General features: G+C 34.9%; 1 protein-coding gene across 3 annotated transcripts in view; it reads right to left on the bottom strand.

The window, feature by feature from the left end:
- BRINP3 (BMP/retinoic acid inducible neural specific 3) overlaps positions 1-26,172 on the bottom strand; it is a 488,562-nt gene that overhangs the window by 234,753 nt on the left and 227,637 nt on the right. For all 3 annotated transcript variants that reach the window (XM_005216773.5, XM_005216774.5, NM_001102140.2), the window contains 1 exon segment: positions 9,047-9,237. In XM_005216773.5, coding sequence (XP_005216830.1) covers positions 9,047-9,237 — 191 coding nt within the window.

Here is a 26,172-nt window from a genome sequence, read left to right as displayed (position 1 = left end):
AAAAGGATTAATGACTGTAGATATAAAAAGATGTGATTATTTCACATAGAAATCATGCAGCTGTGCCTTTTACAACTAAAATGCTGTGGAGGTTTATGGACTTTAAAAGCACATACTGAAGATTGCTTTCATAGAGAATACAAAACAGGACTGTAAAACCGCAAAAAAAAATCATGACTTTAATGTTATCCTAGGGTTAGTTCATAGGGTAAGATTAGGTATATTTCCTATATTGTGGACCTCACAATTATGTATTTTTCTGTCATGGTTTTCAAGAGTCGATTTTGTGTCCAGGAGAAACAGAAATGAAAGAACTTTCATTCTATTACCTTTTCACTTGGATCTTCTCAACTTGCATTCTTACATACATAGCTTTTAGCTTACATAAAAGCTTTTAGCTTTTTCAAAATTTCACAACCAGAAGCAATGGAAAAGAGAATGAGTAACAGAATCTACAGATAAATCAATAAAATGCAGTAGTTTATTATTTGCAATTTTAACTGTGTCATGGATGCAAACATGCACACATGTATTGCTGTGGTTCAGTCACTAAGTTATGTCTGACTCTTTGTGACCTCATGGACTGTAGCCCATCAGGTTCCTCTGTCCACGGGATTCTCCAAGCAAGAATACTGGAGTGGGTTGCCATTTCCGTCTCCAGGGGATCTTCCTGACCTAGGAATCGAACCTGCCTCTACTGCATTGGCAAGGGTATTCTTCACCACCGAGCCTCTAGGGAAGCCCATGCATGAATTAATGGTCCATTGTAAAGAAAAGTGAGTGCTGCCCTTTAACTTGATATCGAAAATAGAAAATGATGAGGTCAGCAGACTTCATAAGAGCCAGATGTTCCATGATTCAGTACAAGTTTTGAAACACATCAGAAATTATTATGCTCATTTTTTCTTTTTATGCCTTTGCCATCTGCCAGTAAGATGGCATGTTCCAATGAGAGCCTTTTTCAACTTGATTCCCAGAATGAGCAGACACTCAGAGCACGGGATCCATATATACTGACGAGACATAATACTGGGGAGACACAACCAGTATTGTGTTGTGTAGTTGCAGTGCACTGAGTTTTGAGGTTATTTCTTTTTTAACTGAAATGACGGTAACTCTTGGATGTCGGCTGTATTTTATTTTAACATTACTACTACCCATGGACTAGTATACTGACTCCAATATTTATCATTCCACCCAGGTGAAAAAAAAAAAGTGCATTTATGGCAAATATCTTCCCAGTCATTCAGCTTTCTTATCCTTGAAAATCTTACAGTGAATGTCTATTTGGCTTTTGTGTGAGTTTCATGTATCAAAAACTGCTATAAGCGTAGAATAACAGGAACAACCAGTGCAAATACAGTTTAAATATAATTGTAGGTTTTACTTTTGATGTATTGTTTTAGTTCAAAATTGTTATCCTATTTTTGGTAATAACAGGTCATATTATTCCTTGTATTTTTCATTCCTTAAAAAATTCTCCAAGTTTTACTATATTTTAAGTATCTCTGTCTTTTTAAATTTTACTTCACTTTTCAGTGTTTACTTTCACTGCTAATGATCATTGTTTCCTAGCTTTTTGTGTTAAAAGGTATATCCCCTGAAGACATGTATCTTTCCACTAACATAGTGTTGTAGAAAAAAGACAGGGTTTTAGATACAAATAGAAGGGGAAAATCTAGAAAAAACAGGCTTCTGATAAGCAGCAAATTCAAATATATAAAGACAGTAAAAAATAGACATGTTGGCTTAATACCAGTTGGCATCTGCAAGATATTTTGCAAAGAAAATAGCTAGACTTATACAGCTTTGACAAAAAACATAATACATTTTACAAAACACTCTAAAAGAAAGCAACTGACCTTATGCTTATTAACAGTTATCCCCCCAAGTTGTCAGAAAAATTTCTAAACAAAATTGCCCAGAAACAATAGTCCCTATTGAATAACGACATGAATAAAAAAGTAACTGGAAACATATAGTTCCAAGTAGAGATGGAACAGAATACACCCTGAGTGAAATAAATGTTTCATGGAGAAGTTTACAAACAATGCTATACTGAACATTTTTGTTATGTATAGTTGCAGACTCTTGCTATTATTTTGGTAAGATTGATTCTCAGAAGTGAGATTTCTGGAGCAGTTAAGTGCAGTTGAAATTTATACAGATACTCTAAATAGTGCTGTTCAGACTTAATGTGCATATAAATCACCTGGAGATCTTGTTAACATGTAGATTCTGATTCATTAATCTGGGATGGAATCTGAGATTCTGCATTTCTAACAGGTTCCAAGGTGATGCTGATGCTCTTGGATCATGGACCAGGCTCAAGTAATGAGGCTCTCAACCACAGTAAAATTTATTACCAATTTAAATGTCTGTCTTTATCAGTGACCTGTGTGTTCCTTTAAGAAAGGTCCTGAATCTTTGTGCTTTTATAGGTAACTCAGTACATATTTGTCAAATAAATGGACAAGTGATTTATCTGTCCTATTAAAGTGCTATACAGAAAAACAAGAATAAATATAATTGTATTTATTAAATTCTAAAACTCAGCATTTATCTTTTGACTTAGTTGCCAGGAATGCCATTATTAAGATCAACTGACATAGCAAATTTAATTTCATTTTCTTCTTTGTTATCTTTATTATGATTTTTATAAATGGGCTCAAGTCATTTTTAGTAGGTAACTGCCTTATAATCATTACACGTGAATTAACAATATTACTTTAATTTCAAAGTTTTCATTCTTTTCACCAGAGAAATGTGAGCGACAGAGATAGAAATGAAAGAATAAAAGAGAGACAGACACAGAGCGATGACAGAGAGATGAACTGATATAATTAATCTTAAGTAGTATTCAGTCTTAAATACAAATATGGAAGTGTAATTATTTTAATAATTCCTTGGAGTATAAAGCTTCAGAAAATTGTTCTTTTCTTTCTTTCAATACTTTTTCTTGAAGAGAATATGCATTCTAATTAGAAATGCAACTGACTATGCATTTCTAATTAATTGAAAATACATAGAAATAGTTCCATGTATTTTCAAGTAATTATTTCTATTTGGTTAAATGATAAATTATATGTACTAATACATACCTTGGCAGATTAACTTCTTTAAATTATATCATAGATAAACTAAAATAAAAGGAATTTATGCCTCCTGAGAAGAGACAGTGAAAATGAGAAAGACAGCTATCAATCTATTTTGAAAGAAGATGGTGCATGATATAGAATTACAAACTATCTTTAACTATTTTCTACAAAATATAATTTGCATAAAGAAAAGTGAGAATTGAGCATTTCTGAAATTAAATGAGGATATTTGGACTTCCATACTTATAGAAATGCAAGAAAAAAAAAATTAAACTAATATTCTATCATACCCCAGCTTACTGACCTCTGTTTTTTTCTTTGACAAATATACATACACATAAAATATATATCAAGAAATTTTTGAGCTAAATAAACTACCTTGCAGATATAGCTAATTATATACTATATAGTCACTGAGACAGTATTTATTTTACATAATTACCTTAGTAAGTTAATATTAGTCTGCATTTCAATCATGCATTTTTTCACTCCAACAATGAAGAAAATATTTTCTATAGCTAGTAAAATTAAATATCTGACAAAATGCTTTAAATTGAGCCATATGGTAGTCCCTGATACATTCTCATAAGAAGCACTTTCAGAAAAAAAATTTCAAAGCAAACTTGCAAGAAAAAAAAAATGTAACTCTTTCTGCTATAAAATTAATGATGGCTTTTAAAACTCTGTGCATTCAAAATCAAAATAGAACTGTTTTTATGTTGCTGAGAATAAAAAAAAAACCTTTAAAGTTGTAAATGAACAAATCTCAATATACAATCCATTTGCTTGTAAAATGAATTTTGGTCCAATAAGAAAAACATCTCTGAGAAAAAGAGTACTTTGGAGGGAAGTTATTTTGCCTAAACTCTCCTCACTGAGTCCACATTCCAGACCCTGCCCGCAGAGGTGTGAGCTGACGGACTGGTGGGTGTTGGGAAGGGACCTGCGAGTCAGTAACCCCACCCCTTCCTCTTCTTCCTCTTTAGGATGTGCTTTAGGGAACACAGAGCACCTGCTGTGGTTGGCTTCTCACCTCCTTAGACTTTAAAGAGCCATTTCACCAGGAGGTGTTCACATTCTCCAGTGACTGTGGATGGCTCAGAGCTTTACATATGACTGCTTGGACAAGTCTTTGCAATTGTGGAGGTGAGGCTCAGGTCATATTTAAAACTACTATAAACATTTTGCTATAACATTTTTTTATCAATTTTTAATTAATTTTTGATTTTCATCTCCCTTAATCCTTTGTCCTTTTCTATTGATAGAGAATCCTGACCTGTTATTAGTGAACACCCTCTGTCTGCTCAGTAAGCTCAACAATGTTAAGGTCTTTTTGTTTCCATTCACTCATTTTTTTTTCCTTTTTCCGTATTTCTGTATTCAGTACACAGATGCACTTTATTTCAGTGTTTGTCATAGATTATATTATAATGAAATATTTTATAAAAACAGTCCAGAAATATATTCCATAGCTAGAAATCAATATATCCCAGGAGTGCAATCTTTTCCAAGATTGATTCTTTAAATTTAGTAGCTTATTTTAGATTTTTAAACTGTGATGGAGTTTAGATATCATTATCCCAAATAGAAGCAAGCTAAATAGCTATATTGAAAAATAGTTTGGAAGCTATAAGATGAAACAAACGTAGAAAATGATATATATTGAAGAAGGCTTTTTATAATTTATTTTCCCCTATAGGAAGATAATTTAATCACTGACTTCTCTATCATAAAATATCCCATTAAAGGCTTCGAATATCCTATCTCAAGTTTTATGTCTAAGTCAATAATATGATGTACTAAATAACTCTTGGGAAAAAAACATTTTTCATTTATCTCCTTTTCATCACTTTAATGCTGGTAGAGAGTATTTTACACTCAACTTGTTTTGAAAAATGTTTAAATTTAGTTGAAGATCTAGTTACTTAGAAAGCATCTATTTATAAAGTAATGAGTTTTCTGATGCAAAGTAGTATATATAGACTAGATAAACAACAAGGTCCTACTGTCTAGCACAGAGGATGGTATTTAATATTCTGTGATAAACCATAATGAAAACCAACATAAAATGAATGTGTATATATATATATATGTATAACTGAATCATTTTACTGTAAAGAAGAAATTAACACAACATTGCAAATCAACTATATTTCAATTAAACCATAAAAATAAAATTTTAAAACCTGGCTTTTTATTTAAAATATCTTGCTTGTATACCTGATATCCTCAGTGTTAATATTAGAGTTGTTCTTCAGTCTTGGTCATTTAATGAGAGAGAAAGAAAATTTACTCAAGTTAAACACCACCAGTCTCATTTTTAAGAAATGGAGTAATACAATTTCATGTTCAGTCAGGTAAAACATATGAAGTTAAAATACACTTATAGCAACAAAAAAGAGTGTCATTACAATAGCAATAATTTTTAAAATGGTTGAAATTAACCTAGTATACATTTTAATTGCTAATAGTTTATATCCTTAAGCTACTAAACTAATTTCATGCATTTTAGCTAAATTATTAACATCATCCAACAGAGAGATTTCTGAAGGAAAATATAAGTAACACTTAAAGATGAAAGAAATAATTTCAACAGAAAATACCAGGAATACTAAATGCAAAGGATAGTCAGAGATTAGAAGGCAAATGAGGGTGATGATTCCATTCTTTCCCCCAACCCACCATGGAAGACAATGCTTGAATAAAACTTTTAAATAACTGAAGTAAATCAATTTTGAGAAAGTAGATTGTCATTATCAAATAATCAACCTTAAAAAGTAATTTATCACAAAGGTTTCCATCAACCATGTTTATAAAAATAAGCCAAAAACATATAAACAAAAACTATCTTGAGGTATCAATGTGACACCCATAAGGCCAAAGCAATGAAATAAATCAAAAAGTCACCATAGTTTTGTTGCTAAGGAACAAAAATATCCCTGAGAATTATCTCTACTTTTGATCTCTTTGGTTTCACTTCCTTCCTTTCTTATTTGAAGAATATATTTTATGTTTTGAAATTCTTCTGGAAACTCTGTATTGTTGATGTAATGAAACCTAGTATGTATGTGTTGCAAGAACACTGAACTTTTTAAAAGGAGGTGTGATAGAAATAATTTAATTTTGACTTTCACTTCAGATTTTATTGTATTAATAACCATTGTCATTACAAAGCCAAAGAGACATAACTTTCAAAGAATCAGTTTTCATGATTATGGGGATATTTTTTGTCATTGTTTTGCCATCTACAGTTCTGTAATAACAACAGCAATTACATAAACGCATGGCTTGTTTATGGCACTTACACTAATCTTCCCATGTCCCTGTCACACAGGTGTTACTGTCCCCCATTTTTCCTTAAAAAAATAAAATAAAAAGCAGTGAAATAACTTGTTTTTAAGGTCTCTCAATTTGTTTACAATAAAAAACAAGTCAGGATTCAACACCAGGCTTGTCTGATCTCTTTATCTCATTATTTAATATTATTTATTTATGGAGGAAGGTAATGGAGAGAGCATGTGCGTTACAGTAAACTTTTCTGTCTGCCTGGACTAGCTGTCTCTTCTACATTTAACTCCTCAGGGTTCCATGGCAGGCTTGCTTCTTTAGTGTGTCCAGGGATCTCTCCTTTTTCACCCTCCCCATGCCTGGTTCACCTGCTGTCCCTCTTATCCTGATTCTCTCCAATTCTGAATCGATTGGTTTAACTGACCCATTCTGGCTCCATGGATTTGCTTCTTTCATTCAGTCTTCTTCCTGAATTAGATCTCAATTATCCTCTATCATATATTTCATCATTTTGACATTTATCTAGTGGACTGGGCAGTCTCAGCTTCCTAGCAAAGTGTAGTTTCACTTATTCATTTAAAAATTTAACAAATATTTAAAGAGAACTTATTGTGTGCCCAACACTACTATAATGTTGATTGAAAAAATTGCACAATGCAGAAGTTGAAAATTGTTTTATTTGGTGGACAAAATTAAGGATCTAAGCCCAGAAGATAGTCTCTGAGGTGACTCTGAGGGACTGCTCTGAAAAGAGAAGGGAGGAGTCAGGATACATAGGAGTTTTGCAACAAAAATCAGATAAAAGAACATCAAAAAATTACTATTAATTAAAGAAAAGTTTAAAAAACTGAAATTCAATTTTAAAAAGAAGTTTAAAAAGTTTAAAAAAGAAATTCAGGTTAATGAATTTAGCACTTTTCTATGTATGGGAAGATGCAAGAGTCTGAGCTAACTGAAATCATTCCTCTGATATGCACTTTAACTATCTAGGGCCAGTATCCTCCTTTCTCTGTCAGGAATCCCATCAGGGTGCACAGCTGGGTGGCTGCAGTGACTGATGACTTGATGGCTGCAATATGCTTTGTTTAGACATTGGTATTTTCCATCCACAATAACTGTGGGTGATAAATTAGTAACAAATACAGGCAAGATTCCTGTCTTTAATAAAATATGCAGGAATGACAGATGATAAACCAGTGAACACATAAATAATTTTTCACATAATAATAAATACTATGAAGAATGTAAAATGAGATCATGAAATAGTAGAGACTCTTGGTGGTCTATAGGCATTATTGCTGATGGGAACATCAGTAATGTTACTCCCCTCTGAGAGTAACATTTGAGCAGAAAAATGTGAAGCTTCTTTGTGGCTGAAAAATCAAGCACAATCAGGAGAGTGGTCAGATGAGGTTTCAGATAAAAGCCAGTGGCAGATCTTTCATGTGGTGCCTGAAGAAACCACAGAAAGGCATTTGGATTTCATATCAAGTAGCTAATTGTAGGTTGAGTTAAAACAACTCAAGTTTTAAAAAGATGTGTGCAAAGGATGAATCTTAGGAGTAATCTAGAAGAAACATGGTGGTCACTTGTCTAGGGACACTGGGGTGGGAGTCAGAAAAGAATTTGATACAGGATATATTCTGGAAAAATAAACTGATGTGACTTGGTGGCAGTCTAGACTGGCAGGAAACAGGGAAAAATATACATGCTCTAAGACAGAAAAATTAAAGAGCAGGTGGTCTTTCACACCTCCTCACTGTTACTGTGAATCAGTCTGTCTGTCTTCCATATACTTCCTGAGAAATTGACAAGGGGGCAGGGAATCACTGCTTCCATGGTGATTCCTACCCAATTTTGTCCAATGGTCCTCTTTACAGGAAAGAGTAACATCCATTTTAAGTGGAATATTTGGACATTATTTAAAGTCCTATAAACCATTATTAAATATATGGAATTCTGGTATACTTTTAAATTTTAGAAAAATGTCATTTTCTAAATGACATTTAGAGATAATTATACATTATCTCCCCCCAAATCATTTACATGTATTCAAAATACTGAATTATATATCACCATGATAAAACACATGTAATGATATTTAATCACATGGAGGAAGAAGTAACATTGTTAATCTCTACTTTCATATTATGCATCTTCATTGATATTTATTTCAATGACATAAATATTCTCTTCATATCATATATCATATGATACTCTCCTCATATCATATATTAACCACAATCAGAAATGTTAAAATAGCTCTAAAAATCTAATTTTGGAATTTTAATTTTTACTTCAGGACCCTTCCTGCTCTCTGAAACAGAGTCCCATCTGTGACTAGAATGCTTATTCTTCAAATTTAAACAAAATTTGGCATATCACCTTGCATTATAGAGCATCATAACTATGCCTATATTTAGTCTATATTATTAGATTGTAAATTACTTTCAGGCAGAAACTAAGTGACAATCCTCTAACTCACCCTTGTGAACACCATACAAGATGTTTAGCAGTAATTCAATAAACGTGCTGATTAAGTTAATGAATAATCTAAGATTATTCAAACTGCAGCAATTTGGATGAACCAACACTTTTCCCTGACTTATACAGTTTTATGCACAAGCATATACAGGCACAAATATTTCAAAGAGCCGTACCTCCCAGAGTAGCAGAGAGCAAGAAATGTGTCCCATATTTCTTGATAAGATTTTCTGTGATTTGCTGAAGGGTAGGTCGACGTCCCAAAAGTCTTATGTTGCGGAAGAATTCAGGGGCAAGAGGCAGAGGGGAGCCAAGGAAATTTCTTCTCTCAACTGCAAGGTTATTTACTTTCCAGCGGCCAAACTCCCTGAAAAGCAAATTTATTTTTATTCATAAATACATAATCTATCTGAATGTTTTCATTTGAAAAGTTCACTTGGTAGTTTTGCTGGAGTCGCTACATTACAATGATTTTTGCTTGTAACAATACTGCATGTGCTATGGGTAGGAGAAGCAATATTTATAATTTATGTAGCTGAGTGACTATTCTGAAACCAAGTCGTGTAGAGGAAAAATAAACCACTTAAAGTAAACAGTTTCCACTGATTATTTTTCCTAAGGAATTATGTACTTATAAAAATGATTTCATTATGCATAGAATATTAATGTAGAATTATTTTTAAAAAGGAAACCAAAGCAATATTTTATTATTTTCCAATGGGATTTGAAAAAAGATTAAATTTGTTTTTATCATTAATCATTCTTTTTCTATTCAGTTTAGATTGGAAACTTGTAAGACTTCAAGAATATTAAGGAGCTGTAGAAGAATTTTTAAAAATATGATCAACAAAGAAACTAGTTCTTGTAATAATTGTTGTTTACAGTATGTTTTGAAACCCCAATTCAACTTAACCAGCAATTACTCAAGATGCAAAATGACTTTTAAGCTGGATTTGGTCAAATCAGAGAAATAGCAAATATGAATATAAAAGATTTATATAAAAATGTATACATTTATATTGAATTAAAGCCAACCTAATAATATTTTAGAAAATGACTATGCTGAACTAGATTGCTTATATCAACTATATTGATTTTTTCCCCCCTTCAGGAATGATCTGATAAATCTCAAGTAGCTTCCACAGAGAAGATTTCCCTCTACTAGATTTAAACTCACCTACTTGTGTAATTTGACCCCGTTACTACTTAGCAAATAAAAGGCTGATTAAATACTGTATAAATATGTGCCATATTTATTTACATTTTTGCCTACAAAAAATACCTGTAATGCCCTACAAAAAAGTGCATGATAAAGATACATCTGTGAACCAGAATCTAAATGGAGTTCACATTCTAGAGACAGTTTAAAGAACAAACAAAGATGTTAAATTTTAAACACATTCAGATTGTGACAAGTGCTGAAAGCTATCACAGGCAGCCTATTATGATGGCCCTATTTTATCATAAGTGACCAGACAGGGCAACTCCAGAGAGGTGGTATTTGACACTTAGGCAGTCTTTAAAGGAAAAATACAAGAGACTAGTTGTGGGGAGGCACAGAAAAGATTTACACAGAATAATGAAGAACGGTAAATAAATATTTCCAGGACCAAGAACCACGTCCCTGATGGAGTCTCTAACCATGAATCATTTGTTCCTCTGACACACATTTGGCAGCCAACAATCCGTCCAGTCTTTTGGAAACTAATTACAAGATTCACTATAAGGAATCTAGGGAAGACCAGCCTGAAAATGTTTCCTTCATTGAGACACACCTGCTACCACCTCTGTAAATCAGCAGATCCCAACAGCTTTAAATAGTATGACCATGCCAATGGTTCTCAAACATCAGGACCTATTAGAATCACCTGGAGACTCCATCCCAGAGTTTTTGATTCATTAGGCCTCGGATGGGGTCAAGAGTTTGCATTTTCAACTAGCAATGCTAATACTACTATTCCTGGGATCATACTTCGAAGAAAACTACTGATTAGATCATTTGGTGTGTTGCTTTGAGTCAAATTTACTTTGAGTAAATTTTAAAACCCCTTTTCATTAAATTTTGGGAGTTTATCACTGGATTTATTATTTCATGTTTCCTCAGAAGAGAGTAAGAATGTTGTTATTATCTTCCCAAATCTGATTGATAACATTAATTTCCTATTTCTTTTCATTTTGTAAGAGATTTACCTGAATTTATTTGTGCATGTGTGTGTTTGATATACATGTAGAATATTCAAATGGGAATATATATTCAAAATATTAAGGTTTTAGTGTTTTGCGACATAAGGTATACAATAAAACAGTGATTCTAAAAGTTATTTGTTAAACCATGATCTAAATAATAGTTGCTCATTAATTTCAAAACTTTACTCCCCAACAGTTACTTTTTTATTTGCTGAAAAGATTTTATAATTTTATCAAGAGAGAGTAACATAGCTTGAACCTAAAGTTATGGTATATCTTTTTCAATGGTTTAAATGAACAGATTTATAAATTCATACGCATTGACAAATACTCATAAGATACAAATTGCTAAGTGAAGTAATTGGACTTTAAATAACCAAGACAATTTTTTGATGGTGATTTTTTTTTACAACCTGTACAAACTCTTTCTAAATTGCTATTTCTTGCTAGATGACTGTAGGTTAATACATAGTGGCAGAGTGCGATCCCAGCCTCCATTATTTTTTTGACAATTAGTCAACGTATACCACCAGCCCATGATCAGTACCAACCCATGATCTATTCTGACTTGAAATATTTGCAACTTTCTTTAGCTTCTTCTTCTTAAATTTAAATCAATTTCTGAACCCAGCTTATGACATTAATTTAACAAGAATATTTACTAATGGTTTGCTACTTATTGCTGTAGCTACCAGAAATCTTGCTAGTAATATAGATGACTAGAAGAAAACCTGTGACCTCAAGGGTTCCAAAATTATACTAAGTGAAGTATAACATGAATGAATAAATTGCAAAGCCTTCACAATGTGCAAAAACACAAGTGGGACAATAACTTAATGAACGTAACCCTTCGGCCCAATTCCTTGATATAAATGTTACTAATCTAATTCATTTCGAATATGTTTTGTCTTCCCTTAGATATGCACATCTCACATGGCTATTAAGAGTTGAAGACTATGGACAATCTTCCAGGCCGCTTTCTTCTTCTTATGGGATGCTTTTTATTACCTCAGTCTGTTAACACGGATTATATTTATGGTCTCAATTCACCTTCCGACATTTCAGTGGGACAAAACACTTTGCCATACCATCAGGTTAATTTATTCTCTCTGTCATACAACACCAAGAGTAAAGGACAAACCCTTTAGGAGTGTCACCAAATACTGAAACTAAACTAATTAACCAGTCAACTAACTAACTAAATGAATAAATAAATGAATTTTAAAAAACAGGATTGTTAGTAACTGCAGTAAATTGTTTTAATTTTCAAAGCTTTATTTAAATTCTTCTCCTAGATTTTTAAAAATATTTTTCATATAAAGAATGAAATATTATACTTCCTATTATTTGCATAGAAAACACAAATATTGGTGTGAGATCTGAGATCTCTTATTGCTATTCACATTTTGATTGCATTGTAATGATATATGATCACTGCTATAATTTCTATAAATTTTTGGTGGAAACCTACTTAGAACATACTGAAATCATCCTCAGAAGTGGTGATAAGAGCACTTCACGTAAAGGAAATAATCTCTGAACAGTTAAGTACCATACTGTGAGCAGTAGACACAGATATGAATTCAAATAATGTGTTTCTTTCACCTAAGCACAAGTATGATTAATTGCATTTATCGATGCTCTTCAAAATCAGTATGGCCATGTAGCTTACTGTGATCAAAAAAGTGGGAGCATGTAGGTTAGCCTGGACAATCAGCTTGGAACCCTGATCAAGAAAGATGATTCAAACCCCTATCCTTCAACCATTGGTCCTGCACTTTCTTAGGATAAACACGAGCATGAAGTGAAAAGAGAGCTTGTCATGTAATCTACCAAGATTAGAGCTGGTCGTTTGTTTGCTTGCTTTCTAGCAATATCATGGCTGAAATCAAGTATTTTAAATTTGGGGTAACGAGAAGACAACAAGGAACTACTTGTTGTATATGAATTAGAAATTTATGGGTACAGTTTTTTTGTTTTTTTTTTTTCTTTCCTGAAGAATAAATTCACTTCAGTTGGAACTAGACCATGCATTCATTAAATTTTGGAAAAACAAAGCAATAGAGTGCTGAACTGAAAACATGCTGCCTGATAAGATTATCATAATAAGAGCATTTTACCTAAAGGCATCTCAGGATTCTATCCAGATGCATTATGTTTATATTAAATAAGAACATTGTTATATCTAACTAAATGCTGTATTCTACCTGAAGCCTTCATAGAACATAAATGTTATCTCACTGTCGCTATTGGAAGTCTTTAAGTGACATCAGCACAATCATCATTGTTTAGTTTAACTCAGCCCCTTTATCAGAGAAGGCAATGGCACCCCACTCCAGTACTCTTGCCTGGGAAATCCCATGGATGGAGGAGCCTGGTGGGCTGAAGTCCATGGAGTCGCTAAGAGTCGGACACGACTGAGCGACTTCACTTTCACTTTTCACTTGCATGCATTAGAGAAGGAAATGGCAACCCACTCCAGTGTTCTTGCCTGGAGAATCCCAGGGACTGGGGAGCCTGGTGGGCTGCCGTCTATGGGGTCGCGCAGAGTCAAACACGACTGAAGCGACTTAGCAGCAGCAGCAGCAGCAGCCCCTTTATAAGCACCACTATTTTGTAGAATACACAAATGGATTATAACCAGTTCAGCCAGAACATTACTTTGAAATTGTTTTCTTTGGCTCTAAGCAGCCTCCATTAGTTGATTAGAATTGCATGTTTGCTGCTAAAAATTCGGACTTGCAAGCATCATTTATTATGTGTGTCCCTGTCTACTTTTCTACAAACATATTTATTATAATTTTATCCCTACCCATCTCATAAAAAAGATTAGAAAACCTGAATGACATCAACAAATTCTATTTAAATAATGGTTACATCATTGCCACATTGCCATTGACCTTTCTTATTTGTATTTACATTCTGTGTGAATACATAAATGTACTCAGTACAATTGACTTGCACTTACACTTGACTTACAGTTAACTACCATGTTTTCTTTAAAATTACACATATATACTTGGTTCCTGAAAAATATAGAATCTACCATGGTTGATATTAGATATTTTGTACTCACTACCAAAGGAAGGGCAAAATAAAAATATTGATGAAATGAGTTTATACATTTGCTGAAAGGTTTATCTTTAATTGCTAATTTACACTAAATAAAGTTGTTTTGTGAAGTCCTAAAACCTATTATTACATTACTTTTCATGATACTACATTTGTTGGCTTGAAATTTTAATTCTGTTGATATTCATTAAAACTTGCAGACACAACAGAATATTAAAATACATTGCCCAAGCACTAATGTGTGGACAAATCTAGCCTAAGAATTATAAATTAACTTGCCAATCTTTAGCAGCAATAACCTTCTAATTGCATCTGTAAAATCATACTGATCTTAAGAAAGGCCACTAATAATCAATACTGGTCTCCCATAATTCTATTATGTGTAATCGTTATATACAAAATTGGCTTTTTAAAAGTTCTTTCAGACGAGTTTCCACATCTCACAAATGATGCTGTTTTCCATTTGGCCAGAACAAGGCAAAAGTTGCTAATGGCCTGAATAACAGTAGTTATGAGGCCAGTTTTCTAAAGCAACTGAATGCTGAGCAGTTGGCAGGATAGAGAACCTATTCTCTTTCACCCTCCTGCCCCTTAATACACTGATACTTTCTCTTTTTTTTTTTTAACAGTAGCAGGGTTTTCAAAGCTTGGGAGGTATTTTAATATGAAGCTAGGAATTTAGAAGAATAAATACTGGAAGAAAGGCATAATCACAATTATGACTTATGTGAAATGTTTACATGCAAGATTTTTGAGAAGCATCATTAATGACTATTGTATTTTGAATAAGCTGCCAAATGTAGAGCAGAATGTTCGTGCTGTGCTAAGTTGCTTCAGTCATGTCTGATTCTTTGCGACCCCATGGATTGTAGCCCGCCAGGCTCCTCTATAGATGGGATTCTCCAGGCAAGAGTACTGGAGTGGGTTGCCATGCCTTCCTCCAGGGGATCTTCCTGACCCAAGACTTGAACTGTGTCATTAAAATCTCCTGCATTGACAGGCAGATTCTTCACCACTAGCACCACCTGGGAAGCCCTCAGAGTAGAACGAAGACCAATTATCATGATTGCAACAAAGCGTTACCCATCCCCGTAAAACAATAACAATTCACTGTATTAATAGCTGTAGCCTCTTGACTATATTATTGAGTATATGAGATCTGGATGGGGTTACTGAGAAATTTTAAAGAATGGTCTGGTTTGTGGCTACTAACGAATTTTTCTAATTCTTAAAATATGTTACATTTTCAGGGCAATGAAATACTGAAAATGATTTAATTTTATCTTTAAAGTGCAAAGAAAGTGAAGTTGCTCAGTCGTATCTGACTCCTTGCAACCCCAAGGACCAGGCTCCTCCATCCATGAGATTTTCCAGGCAAGAGTACTGGAGTGGGATGGCATTTCCTTCTCCAGGGTATCTTTCCAAGCCAGGGATAGAACCCAGGTCTCCCGCATTGCAGGCAGACACTTTACCATCTGAGCCACCAGGGAAGCCACAATTTTAAATTATTTTCAGTAGTTTAATAGAGATTTGAATCAAAATTTAAGGGAAATACCACAGGTATCCCCAAAGTAATTCATTTCCTAGGACTATAATGGGACTACATGCTTATATACTTATGTAGATATATATATATACAGGTGTGTGCTTAGTCATGTCCAACTCTGTGATCCCATGGACTGTAATCCACTAGGCTTCTCTGTCCATGGGGATTCTCCAGGCAAGAATACTGGAGTGGGTTGCCATGCTCTCCTCCAGGGTATCTTCCTAACCCAGGTCTCCCACATGGCAGGCAGATTCTTTACCATCTGATCCACCAGGGAAGGCCAAGAATACTGAAGTGAGTAGTCTATCCCTTCTCCAGGGGATATTCCCAACCCAGGAATTGAACCGGGGTCTCCTGATTTGCAGGTCGATTCTTTACTACCTGGGAGAAGGAAATGGCAACCCACTCCAGTATTCTTGCCTGGAAAATCCTATGGATGGAGGAGCCTGGTAGGCTACAATCATTGGGTCACAAAGAGTCGGACACGACTGAGCAACTTCACTCACTCTTTACTACCTGAGCTACTGAGGAAGCCCACATACATGTGTATATGTACATGTGTATATATATATATATACACACACATGTATACATGTATATATATATAGGATTTATTATTCATTTTTAAATTAAACCACTCTTTTGAAGAGACGTTAGCAAAAGTTTTGATGTAAAAAATAAACATACATGGTGCCAATGAATGACTTCCTAAGTTGAGAGAGGGAATGATTTAACAAGCAAAAGCTTTCTTTCTAAATTTTGGAAATATAGTTTAACATCTGTTACATCTCATCACAATTATTCCTCAACCACATTCATGTAATTACACAGATTTCATAATTATTGATCAGTGTAGATAAGAGACAAACACAACGGAGCTAAAATAAAATGTCTACTTGATTCTCTGTGAAAATAAGCAACAAATACAAATGTCTTTCTTTGAAATTTATAATTACAAAATTAATTACTTATTTTGAATAATGAGTCAAAATTTACATTTCTTACATAAATTTAAATATTTTAGGAACTAATATTAGTCTTTCAAAGGAGAATAGATTTAAGAGTCAGCTAAAGTTTCAAATTGAATTTTCACCAATTTAGTTCACAAAATTCAAAGGTATGTACATTTTGGCAAGTTTTTAACCTCAGTGATGTAAAGTCATTTAATTTATAAGTCTATGTTTGCTAATACTGCCTCTGTAGAGTTTTTACAGAAGAAAAATTTGTAACAATTAACTTAGATGGTACAAGGAGCAGAGTTTATTTCTTAGTAAATTTTGTTGTGTGCACCCTTGTGAAGTCACAGATTTTAGTCCCAGCCAGCTCCTGGTGACTCAGTGGGTAAAGAATACGCCTGGCAATGCAGGAGGGGTGGGTTTGATCCCTGGGCCGGGAAGATTGCCTGGAGAAGGAAATGGAAACATACTCCAGTATTCTTGCTTGGGAAATCCCATGGACAGTGGAGCCTGCTGGGCTACAGTTCATGGGGTCGTAACAGAGTAGGACATGACTTAGCAACTAAAGAACAAAAACATAACTATGAATCACAGTAATGTACTTTAGTAAAGTTAATGAGAAAAAATTAGGGCTTGCCAGGTGGCTCAGCGGTAAAGAATCCTCCTGCCAAGCAAGAGCCACAGGAGAAGCGGCTTCAAACCCTGGGTTGGGAAGATACCTCAGAGGAGGAAATGGCATCCCACTCTAGTATTCTTTCCTGGAAATTCCATGAACAGAGAGGTCTGGCAGACATGACTGAAGCAACTTAATATGTATGCAATAAGCAAAATTAATAAAAAGAGTTTTAAAATAAGACTACACTCAGTTCAGTTCAGTTTAATCACTCAGTCATGTCTGACTCTTTGCAACCCTGTGGACTGCAGCACACCAGGCCTCCCTGTCCATCACCAACTCCTGGAGCCTACCCAAACTCATGTTCACTGAGTCGGTGATGCCATCCCACCATCTCATCCTCTGCCTACACTCAAAGAATCTGCAAATTATTTTTCTTGGTCCAAGCACAGATTAATAAATGCTCTTTAGAAAGAATATGTGTGAAAAGAATAGTTACCTGCTAACAAAAAATCAATTTGTTGTTTGATAATTTATTTAAACATTTAAGAATTTCATTGAGATTTCTTCATGATGGTATACACTCTACCTTAAACATTGACTCAAACATTCATAGACCCTGAATTATGACAAGGTAAGTAACAAATCAAATATCTGAACTTATAATATGTGAAAACTACATATACTTCTTCATTTCAAATAACCTACAAGTTGTCTTCAAAAATGAAAGATCAAGGACATTTTTTTATTAACTAAATTTTTAGAGATAGTGAATACAAATTGCTAATCTTTGCATGAAAATCTCCCATAATAAAACTTATTTTTAAGTAGTAACTCAATTTAGTATTTTTCCTATAATGTTTAAAATGCCTTAAGGAAACTTTTTTTAGAAGTTATGATTTTTCCCACATAGTAAAGAAAAATATAAGTGTGTTGTAGTAGGTCACAGGTTTTAAGATACATATAATTTATTTCAACTTGCTATTAATTTTATGTCTTTCACATGTGAGGCTGGATATGGTGTTTGATGACAAAATAAATTTTCAGAAAATGTATAATCTTAATTTTACAAGGTATAAATTACTTGTTTCCCAAAATTATAACCTTTCAGCTTGAATCAGACTTGAGTTGTCAGAATGCTGCTTTACATACAAAAAGCTTGTGAAATATAAACTGGAATATTACCTTTCTCTGGATATTATCATCATAATGTAGAGATTACATACTGAAACATTTTCTAACAGACACTCAGTTCTCCTGTCTTCTATGCTTGGGATTCATATAAAATAAGTTTGTTGTATTTAAAAGAGATAACCTAAAATGACCTACTGTATAGGGCAGGGTACTCTGCTCAGTATTCTATAAAAACCTAAATGGTAAAAGAACATGAAAAAGACTAGCTATATGTGTATGTATAACTGAATCACTTTGCTTTACACCAGAAACTAACACAATAATGTTAATCAACTATGCTCCAATGTAAAATAAAAATTTGAGAAAAAAGAAAAATAATTGTAATAACACCCACTATGTACACCCTTCAAAAACATCAATAACACATGAGAAGATTGCTGTCTTATCTGCTCTTCCAACCCTGTCTTCTGCTAATTCAAGTCCTCTTGCTGTGTGTATTTTTATTAATAGCAGAGTATTCTTTTCCTTCGTAGTACTAAATATATTTATCTTTGTGATTATTCTGTTCACATCTGCCTCTTCCGTTATACAATAAGCTCCACATAGACGTAGATTACACCTTGTTTCTATAATTATGTATTCTTAAGCCTCATATCCATGATCCATCCTAGTTGCTCAATAAATACATACTGAGTCAACAAAGGAGTGACTGTTATTATGTGAACTAAGATGAAATAAACACCTAAAGTAAGAAAAAAGATGCTTTCTGACTTATGAGCACATACCCTGGCTAACGTTTATAGAAAACCAAGCTCACTGGAAGAATGCATTTCTCAGTTGAACTCATCGAGTGTTCAAATGACAGTGGGACGTTAGGAATTAACTATATACTTTAAATTGAGAATCGCCAATGGGAAAGACTAGAGAGCTCTTCAAGAAAATTAGAGATACCAAGGGAACATTTCATGCAAAGATGGGCTCGATAAAGGACAGAAATGGTATGGACCTAACAGAAGCAGAAGATATTAAGAAGAGGTAGCAAGAATACATAGAAGAACTGTACAAAAAAGATCTTCATGACCAAGATAATCATGATGGTGTGATCACTCACATAGAGCCAGACATCCTGGAATGTGAAGTCAAGTGCGCCTTAGAAAGGATCACTATGAACAAAGCTAGTGGAGGTGATGGAATTCCAGTTGAGCTATTTCAAATCCTGGAAGATGATGCTGTGAAAGTGCTGCACTCAATATGCCAGCAAATTTGGAAAACTCAGCAGTGGCCACAGGACTGGAAAAGGTTGGTTTTCATTCCAATCCCAAAGAAAGGCAATGCCAAAGAATGCTCAAACTACCGCACAATTGCACTCATCTCACACACTAGTAAAGTAATGCTCAAAATTCTCCAAGCCAGGCTTCAGCAATACGTGAACCGTGAACTCAGATGTTCAAGCTGGCTTTAGAAAAGGCCAGGAACCAGAGATCAAATTGCCAACATCCGTTGGATCATGGAAAAAGCAAGAGAGTTCCAGAAAAACATCTGTTTCTGCTTTATTGACTATGCCAAAGCCTTTGACTGTGTGGATCACAATAAACTGTGGAAAATTCTGAAAGAGATGGGAATACCAGACCACCTGACCTGCCTCTTGAGAAACCTATATGCAGGTCAGGAAGCAACAGTTAGAACTGGACATAGAACAACAGACTGGTTCCAAAAAAGAAAAGGAGTATGCCATGGCTGTATATTGTCACCCTGTTTATTTAACTTATATGCAGAGTACATCATGAGAAATGCTGGACTGGAAGAAACACAAGCTGGAATCAAGATTGCTGGGAGAAATATCAATAACCTCAGATACGCAAATGACACCACCCTTATGGCAGAAAGTGAAGAGGAACTCAAAAGCCTCTTGATGAAAGTGAAAGAGGAGAGTGAAAAAGTTGGCTTAAAGCTCAACATTCAGAAAACGAAGATCATGGCATCCAGTCCCATCACTTCATGGGAAATAGATGGGGAAACGGTGAAACAGTGGCTGACTTTATTTTTCTGGGCTCCAAAATCAGTGCAGATGATGATTGCAGCCATGAAATTAAAATACACTCCTTGTAAGGAAAGTTATGACCAGCCTAGATAGCATATTCAAAAGCAGAGACATTACTTTGCCAACAAAGGTCCGTCTAGTCAAGGCTATGGTTTTTCCAGTGGTCATGTATGGATGTGAGAGCTAGACTGTTTAGAAAGCTGAGTGCTGAAAAATTGACGCTTTTGAACTGTGGTGTTGGAGAAGACTCTTGAGAGTCCCTTGGAGTGCAAGGAGATCCAACCAGTCCATTCTAAAGGAGATCGGTCCTGCGTCTTTGTTGGAAGGACTGACGCTAAAGCTGCAGCTCCAGTACTTTGGCCACTTCATGCAAAGAGTTGACTCATTGGAAAAGATTCTGATGCTGGGAGGGATTGGGGGCAGGAGGAGTAGGGGACGACAGAGGGTAAGATGGCTGGATGCATCACCGACTCGATGGGCATGACTTTGAGTGAACTCCGGGAGTTGGTGATGGACAGGGAGGCCTGGCGTGCTGCAATTCATGGGGTCACAAAGAGTCGGACACTACTGAGCGACTGAACTGAACTGAACTGAACTGAAGCACTAGGTAAAGATCTACTCCTACTCAAAGTCAAAACACATATCTGAATGTTGAGAAAGATGCTACCATTGTCCATGAGTGCAATAGGAGTCCTGGTATCAGTTATACGAGGATTTTCAATGTGCTATCAGGCTAAAGGCAAGGAAAAGACACTGATCGTACAAAATCAATTTCCATCTTGCTAGGGAATAGATAAATCTATAAAACACACTTTGACTATTAATAAAATAATTTGCTTTTACTCATTAATAGGCAATAAGTTTAAAGTTTGATCAGTAAGAAGTAAAATTTTCATATTAATGATATACTAGAAATTTTTATTGTCAAATAACATTTACCTCAAGATGGAATTAGAAATGATACTTAATTAGACTTTCGTTTAAGGTGACTCGGTCTTGAGGTTTAAACTATTGCACTGTGAGATATATAGGCTCTTCTTATCTTCCTTTGATAAATGAGAGGATTTAGGTGTGAATTATTTCTCTAGAGATGTTTACCTAATAGCTTGAATCCAGGGAGCTTGACACCAAAAGTATTGACCTTAACTTCTTTACAGATTAATAGCTACTTTGTTTGAAAGATGGATTTTAATAATAATAAACAATGTTTTTGTGTTTGAGTGTTTGTATTTATGTGTGTGGGGATCATAAAAGGGATTATATGGTGAAAGAGAGGAGGAGAGATAGAAATATATATATATATATACATATATATATATATATATGTAGAGAGAAGTGGGAAGGAAAGAAGTTGGGAGAAGATTATCAGTCAAATGGGGAGGAATATCAGAAATATTAATATAAATTATTGTAATAGAAGCAAAATGCTGATTACAGATTAATCATATTTTGTCCTGACTAAACATCCATCCAAGAAAGAAAAGATGTAAACATCTATTTGGTAGAAGCAGCTTAAAAAACCCTTGGGACTAATTCACATTTCTCAGAAGAGGATAGTAGAGTTGTAGGAACTGAATGATTAAAGAGGTGTATGCTCAATTGGTTCATAAGTCATATAGTAAAGCCCAAAATCCAGCCTCAGGGCACAGAGAAAAAAAGCCTCAGAGAGAGAAACACAGATAGGGAGAAGGAAAAGAGATACTCCGATGGGCTCACCCAGCAGTGATGAAGGAATTCAAGGGTGAAATTGGGAAGATAATGGAAAAAATCTGTTACATCAAACAACCAATAAGCTGAAGTCTATCAATATGTACCTAATGCATAAGAAGGTTTCCAGAGTAGGATAAATTCCTGTCAATCCACAGGGAAACTTAGATACCACGATAAAAGGTTAACATCACTGAACACAAATGGAGATACCCCATCACAAGAAATAGGCTTATTCTACGACGGGGATACTATGTCTCATCACTTTATCGGAACTGCTTGCACTGAGAAGTATGCATGTAGAAACAATAAGTCCATAAAGATAATCTACTGATACTTACAAAAACTAAATGATGTCTCCTCCTCAAAGTTTTGGCGAAGGAAATGGCAACCCACTACAGTATACTTGCCTAGAGAAACCCATTGACAGAGGAGCCTGGCGGGTTATAGTCCACGGGCTTGCAGAGTTGGACAAGACTTAGCAATTAAATCACCACCACCACCACCTCAAAGAAATAAAAGGAATCCAAATTGGAAAAGAACAAGTAAAACTCTCACTGTTTGCAGATGACATGATCCTCTACATAGAAAACCCTAAAGACTCCACCAGAAAATTACTAGAACTAATCAATGACTATAGTAAAGTTGTAGGATATAAAATCAACACACAGAAATCCCTTGCATTCCTATACCCTAATAATGAGAAAACAGAAAGAGAAATTAAGGAAACAATTCCATTCACCATTGCAACTGAAAGAATAAACTACTTAGGAATATATCTACCTAAAGAAACTAAAGACCTATACATAGAAAACTATAAAACACTAGTGAAGGAAATCAAAAAGGACACTAATAGATGGAGAAATATACCATGTTCATGGATTGGAAGAATCAATATAGTGAAAATGAGTATACTACCCAAAGCAATTTATAGATTCAACGCAATCCCTATCAAGCTACCAACAGTATTCTTCACAGAGCTAGAACAAATAATTTCACAATTTGTATGGAAATACAAAAAAACTCAAATAGCCAAAGCGATCTTGAGAAAGAAGAATGGAACTGGAGGAATCAACCTACCTGACTTCAGGCTCTACTACAAAGCCACAGTTATCAAGACAGTATGGTACTGGCACAAAGACAGAAATATAGATCAATGGAACAAAATAGAAAGCCCAGAGATAAATCCACGCACATATGGACACCTTATCTTTGACAAAGGAGGCAAGAATACACAATGGATTAAAGACAATCTCTTTAACAAGTGGTGCTGGGAAATCTGGTCAACCACTTGTAAAAGAATGAAACTAGAACACTTTCTAACACCATACACAAAAATAAACTCAAAATGGATTAAAGATCTCAACGTAAGACCAGAAACTATAAAACTCCTAGAGGAGAACATAGGCAAAACACTCTCTGACATACATCTCAGCAGGATCCTCTATGACCCACCTCCCAGAATACTGGAAATAAAAGCAAAAATAAACAAATGGGACCTAATTAACCTTAAAAGCTTCTGCACATCAAAGGAAACTATTAGCAAGGTGAAAAGACAGCCTTCAGAATGGGAGAAAATAATAGCAAATGAAGCAACCGACAAACAACTAATCTCAAAAATATACAAGCAACTCCTACAGCTCAACTCCAGAAAAATAAATGACCCAATCAAAAAATGGGCCAAAGAACTAAATAGACATTTCTCCAAAGAAGACATACAGATGGCTAACAAACACATGAAAAGATGCTCAACATCACTCATTATCAGAGAAATGCAAATCAAAACCACTATGAGGTACCATCTCACACCAGTCAGAATGGCTGCGATCCAAAAGTCTACAAATAATAAATGCTGGAGAGGGTGTGGAGAAAAGGGAACCCTCTTACACTGTTGGTGGGAATGCAAACTAGTACAGCCACTATGGAGAACAGTGTGGAGATTCCTTAAAAAACTGGAAATAGAACTGCCTTATGATCCAGCAATCCCACTGCTGGGCATACACACTGAGGAAACCAGAAGGGAAAGAGACACGTGTACCCCAATGTTCATCGCAGCACTGTTTATAATAGCCAGGACATGGAAGCAACCTAGATGCCCATCAGCAGATGAATGGATAAGAAAGCAGTGGTACATATACACAATGGAGTATTACTCGGCCATTAAAAAGAATTCATTTGAATCAGTTCTAATGAGGTGGATTAAACTGGAGCCTATTATACAGAGTGAAGTAAGCCAGAAGGAAAAACACCAATACAGTATATTAGCGCATATATATGGAATTTAGAAAGATGATAACAATAACCCTGTGTACGAGACAGCAAAAGAGACACTGATGTATGGAACAGTCTTATGGACTCTGTGGGAGAGGGAGAGGGTGGGAAGATTTGGGAGAATGGCATTGAAACATGTAAAATATCATGTATGAAATGAGATGCCAGTCCAGGTTCAATGCACGATACTGGATGCCTGGGGCTAGTGCACTGGGACGACCCAGAGGGATGGTATGGGGAGGGAGGAGGGAGGAGGGTTCAGGATGGGGAGCACATGTATACCTGTGATGGATTCATTTTGACATTTGACAAAACTAATACAATTATGTAAAGTTTAAAAATAAAATAAAATTAAAATAAATAAATAAACAAACAAAAAAATGAAAGGCCAGAATAAAGGATATACCAGTGAAAGTTTTGGGGAACTATACCAACCACTGAAAACGTCTAGAACACATATTATTACTTCATTATTGATTTCAAAAGGATGGGAATCAGTAGGTCTAAAATGCCAATGAACCTAAAAGCCTATCACGGAGAGTCACTCTATGTGACCAAAGAAAATAGAAAATAAAAAGATGAAATATAATCTAGGGAGAACCTAATGAAAATTTCCCAGAATGAAGCAGAATGATAGATGAGTGTGGGTGGGGTAAAAGTGAGGATATTATAGAGAAAAAAGGAAACAAAGAAAAGATTTTCATCATCTTAAAAGGAGAAAACAAAAATAACAATATTTCTTAAATTTCATCTCAACAATAGAGGATTAAGAGAAATACCAAACACTAGAAGCCTTATAAAGGAAAACAGGAAAAATGCTCTTTGTCATACCCCACTTCTTAAAATAATGAAAATAAACAGAAAAATAAACAACCGGGACCTAATTAAACTTAAAAACTTTTGCACAGGAAAGGAAACCATAAACAAAATTAAAAGACAACCCTCAGAATGGAAGAAAATATTTGCAAATGAAGCAACAGACAAAGGATTTATCTCCAAAACATACAAACAGCTTATGGAGCTCAATATCAAAAAAGCAGAAAATCCAATCAAAAAATAGGTGGAATATCTAAATAGGTATTTCTCTAAAGAAAACATACAGATGACCAAAAGATGCGTGTAAAGATGCTCAAGATCACTAATTATTAGAGAAATGCAAATCAAAACTACAATGAGGTATCACCTCACACAGGTCAGAATGGCCATCATTAAAAAAAAAAAAATCTACAAACAATAAATGCTGGGGAGGGTGTGGAGAAAAGGCAACCCTCCTACACCACTGGTGGGAATGTAAATTGATATAGCTACTGTGGAGAATAATATGGCAGTTCCTGAAAACCTAAACACAGAACTACCATGCACATGTACTCAGCTGCTAAGTCATGTCCAACTTTTTGCAACCCCATGGACTGTAGCCCACCAAACTCCTCTGTCCCTGGGATTTCCCAGGCAAGAATACTGGAGTGGGTTGCCATTTCCTTCTCCAGGGGATCTTCCTAAACCAGGGATTGTACCCATGTCTGCTGAACTGGCAAGCGGATTCTTCACCACTGAGCCACCTGGGAAGCTCAGAACTACCATATGACCCAACAATCCTACTACTCAGCATACACCCTGAGAAAATCATAAGACATATGACACATAAAAAAAGACATATGCACCCCAGTGTTCACTGCAGCACTAACTATTTATAATACCCAGGACATGTAAGCAGCCTAGATGTCCATTAACAGATGAATGGATAAAGAAGATGTGGTACATATATTCAGTGGTAC

This window comes from Bos taurus, chromosome 16 (assembly GCF_002263795.3).
Source record: "Bos taurus isolate L1 Dominette 01449 registration number 42190680 breed Hereford chromosome 16, ARS-UCD2.0, whole genome shotgun sequence".
NCBI lineage: Eukaryota > Metazoa > Chordata > Mammalia > Artiodactyla > Bovidae > Bos > Bos taurus.
The sequence above is the reverse complement of the archived record's forward strand: the minus strand, read 5'-3'. Positions and strand labels throughout refer to the sequence as shown.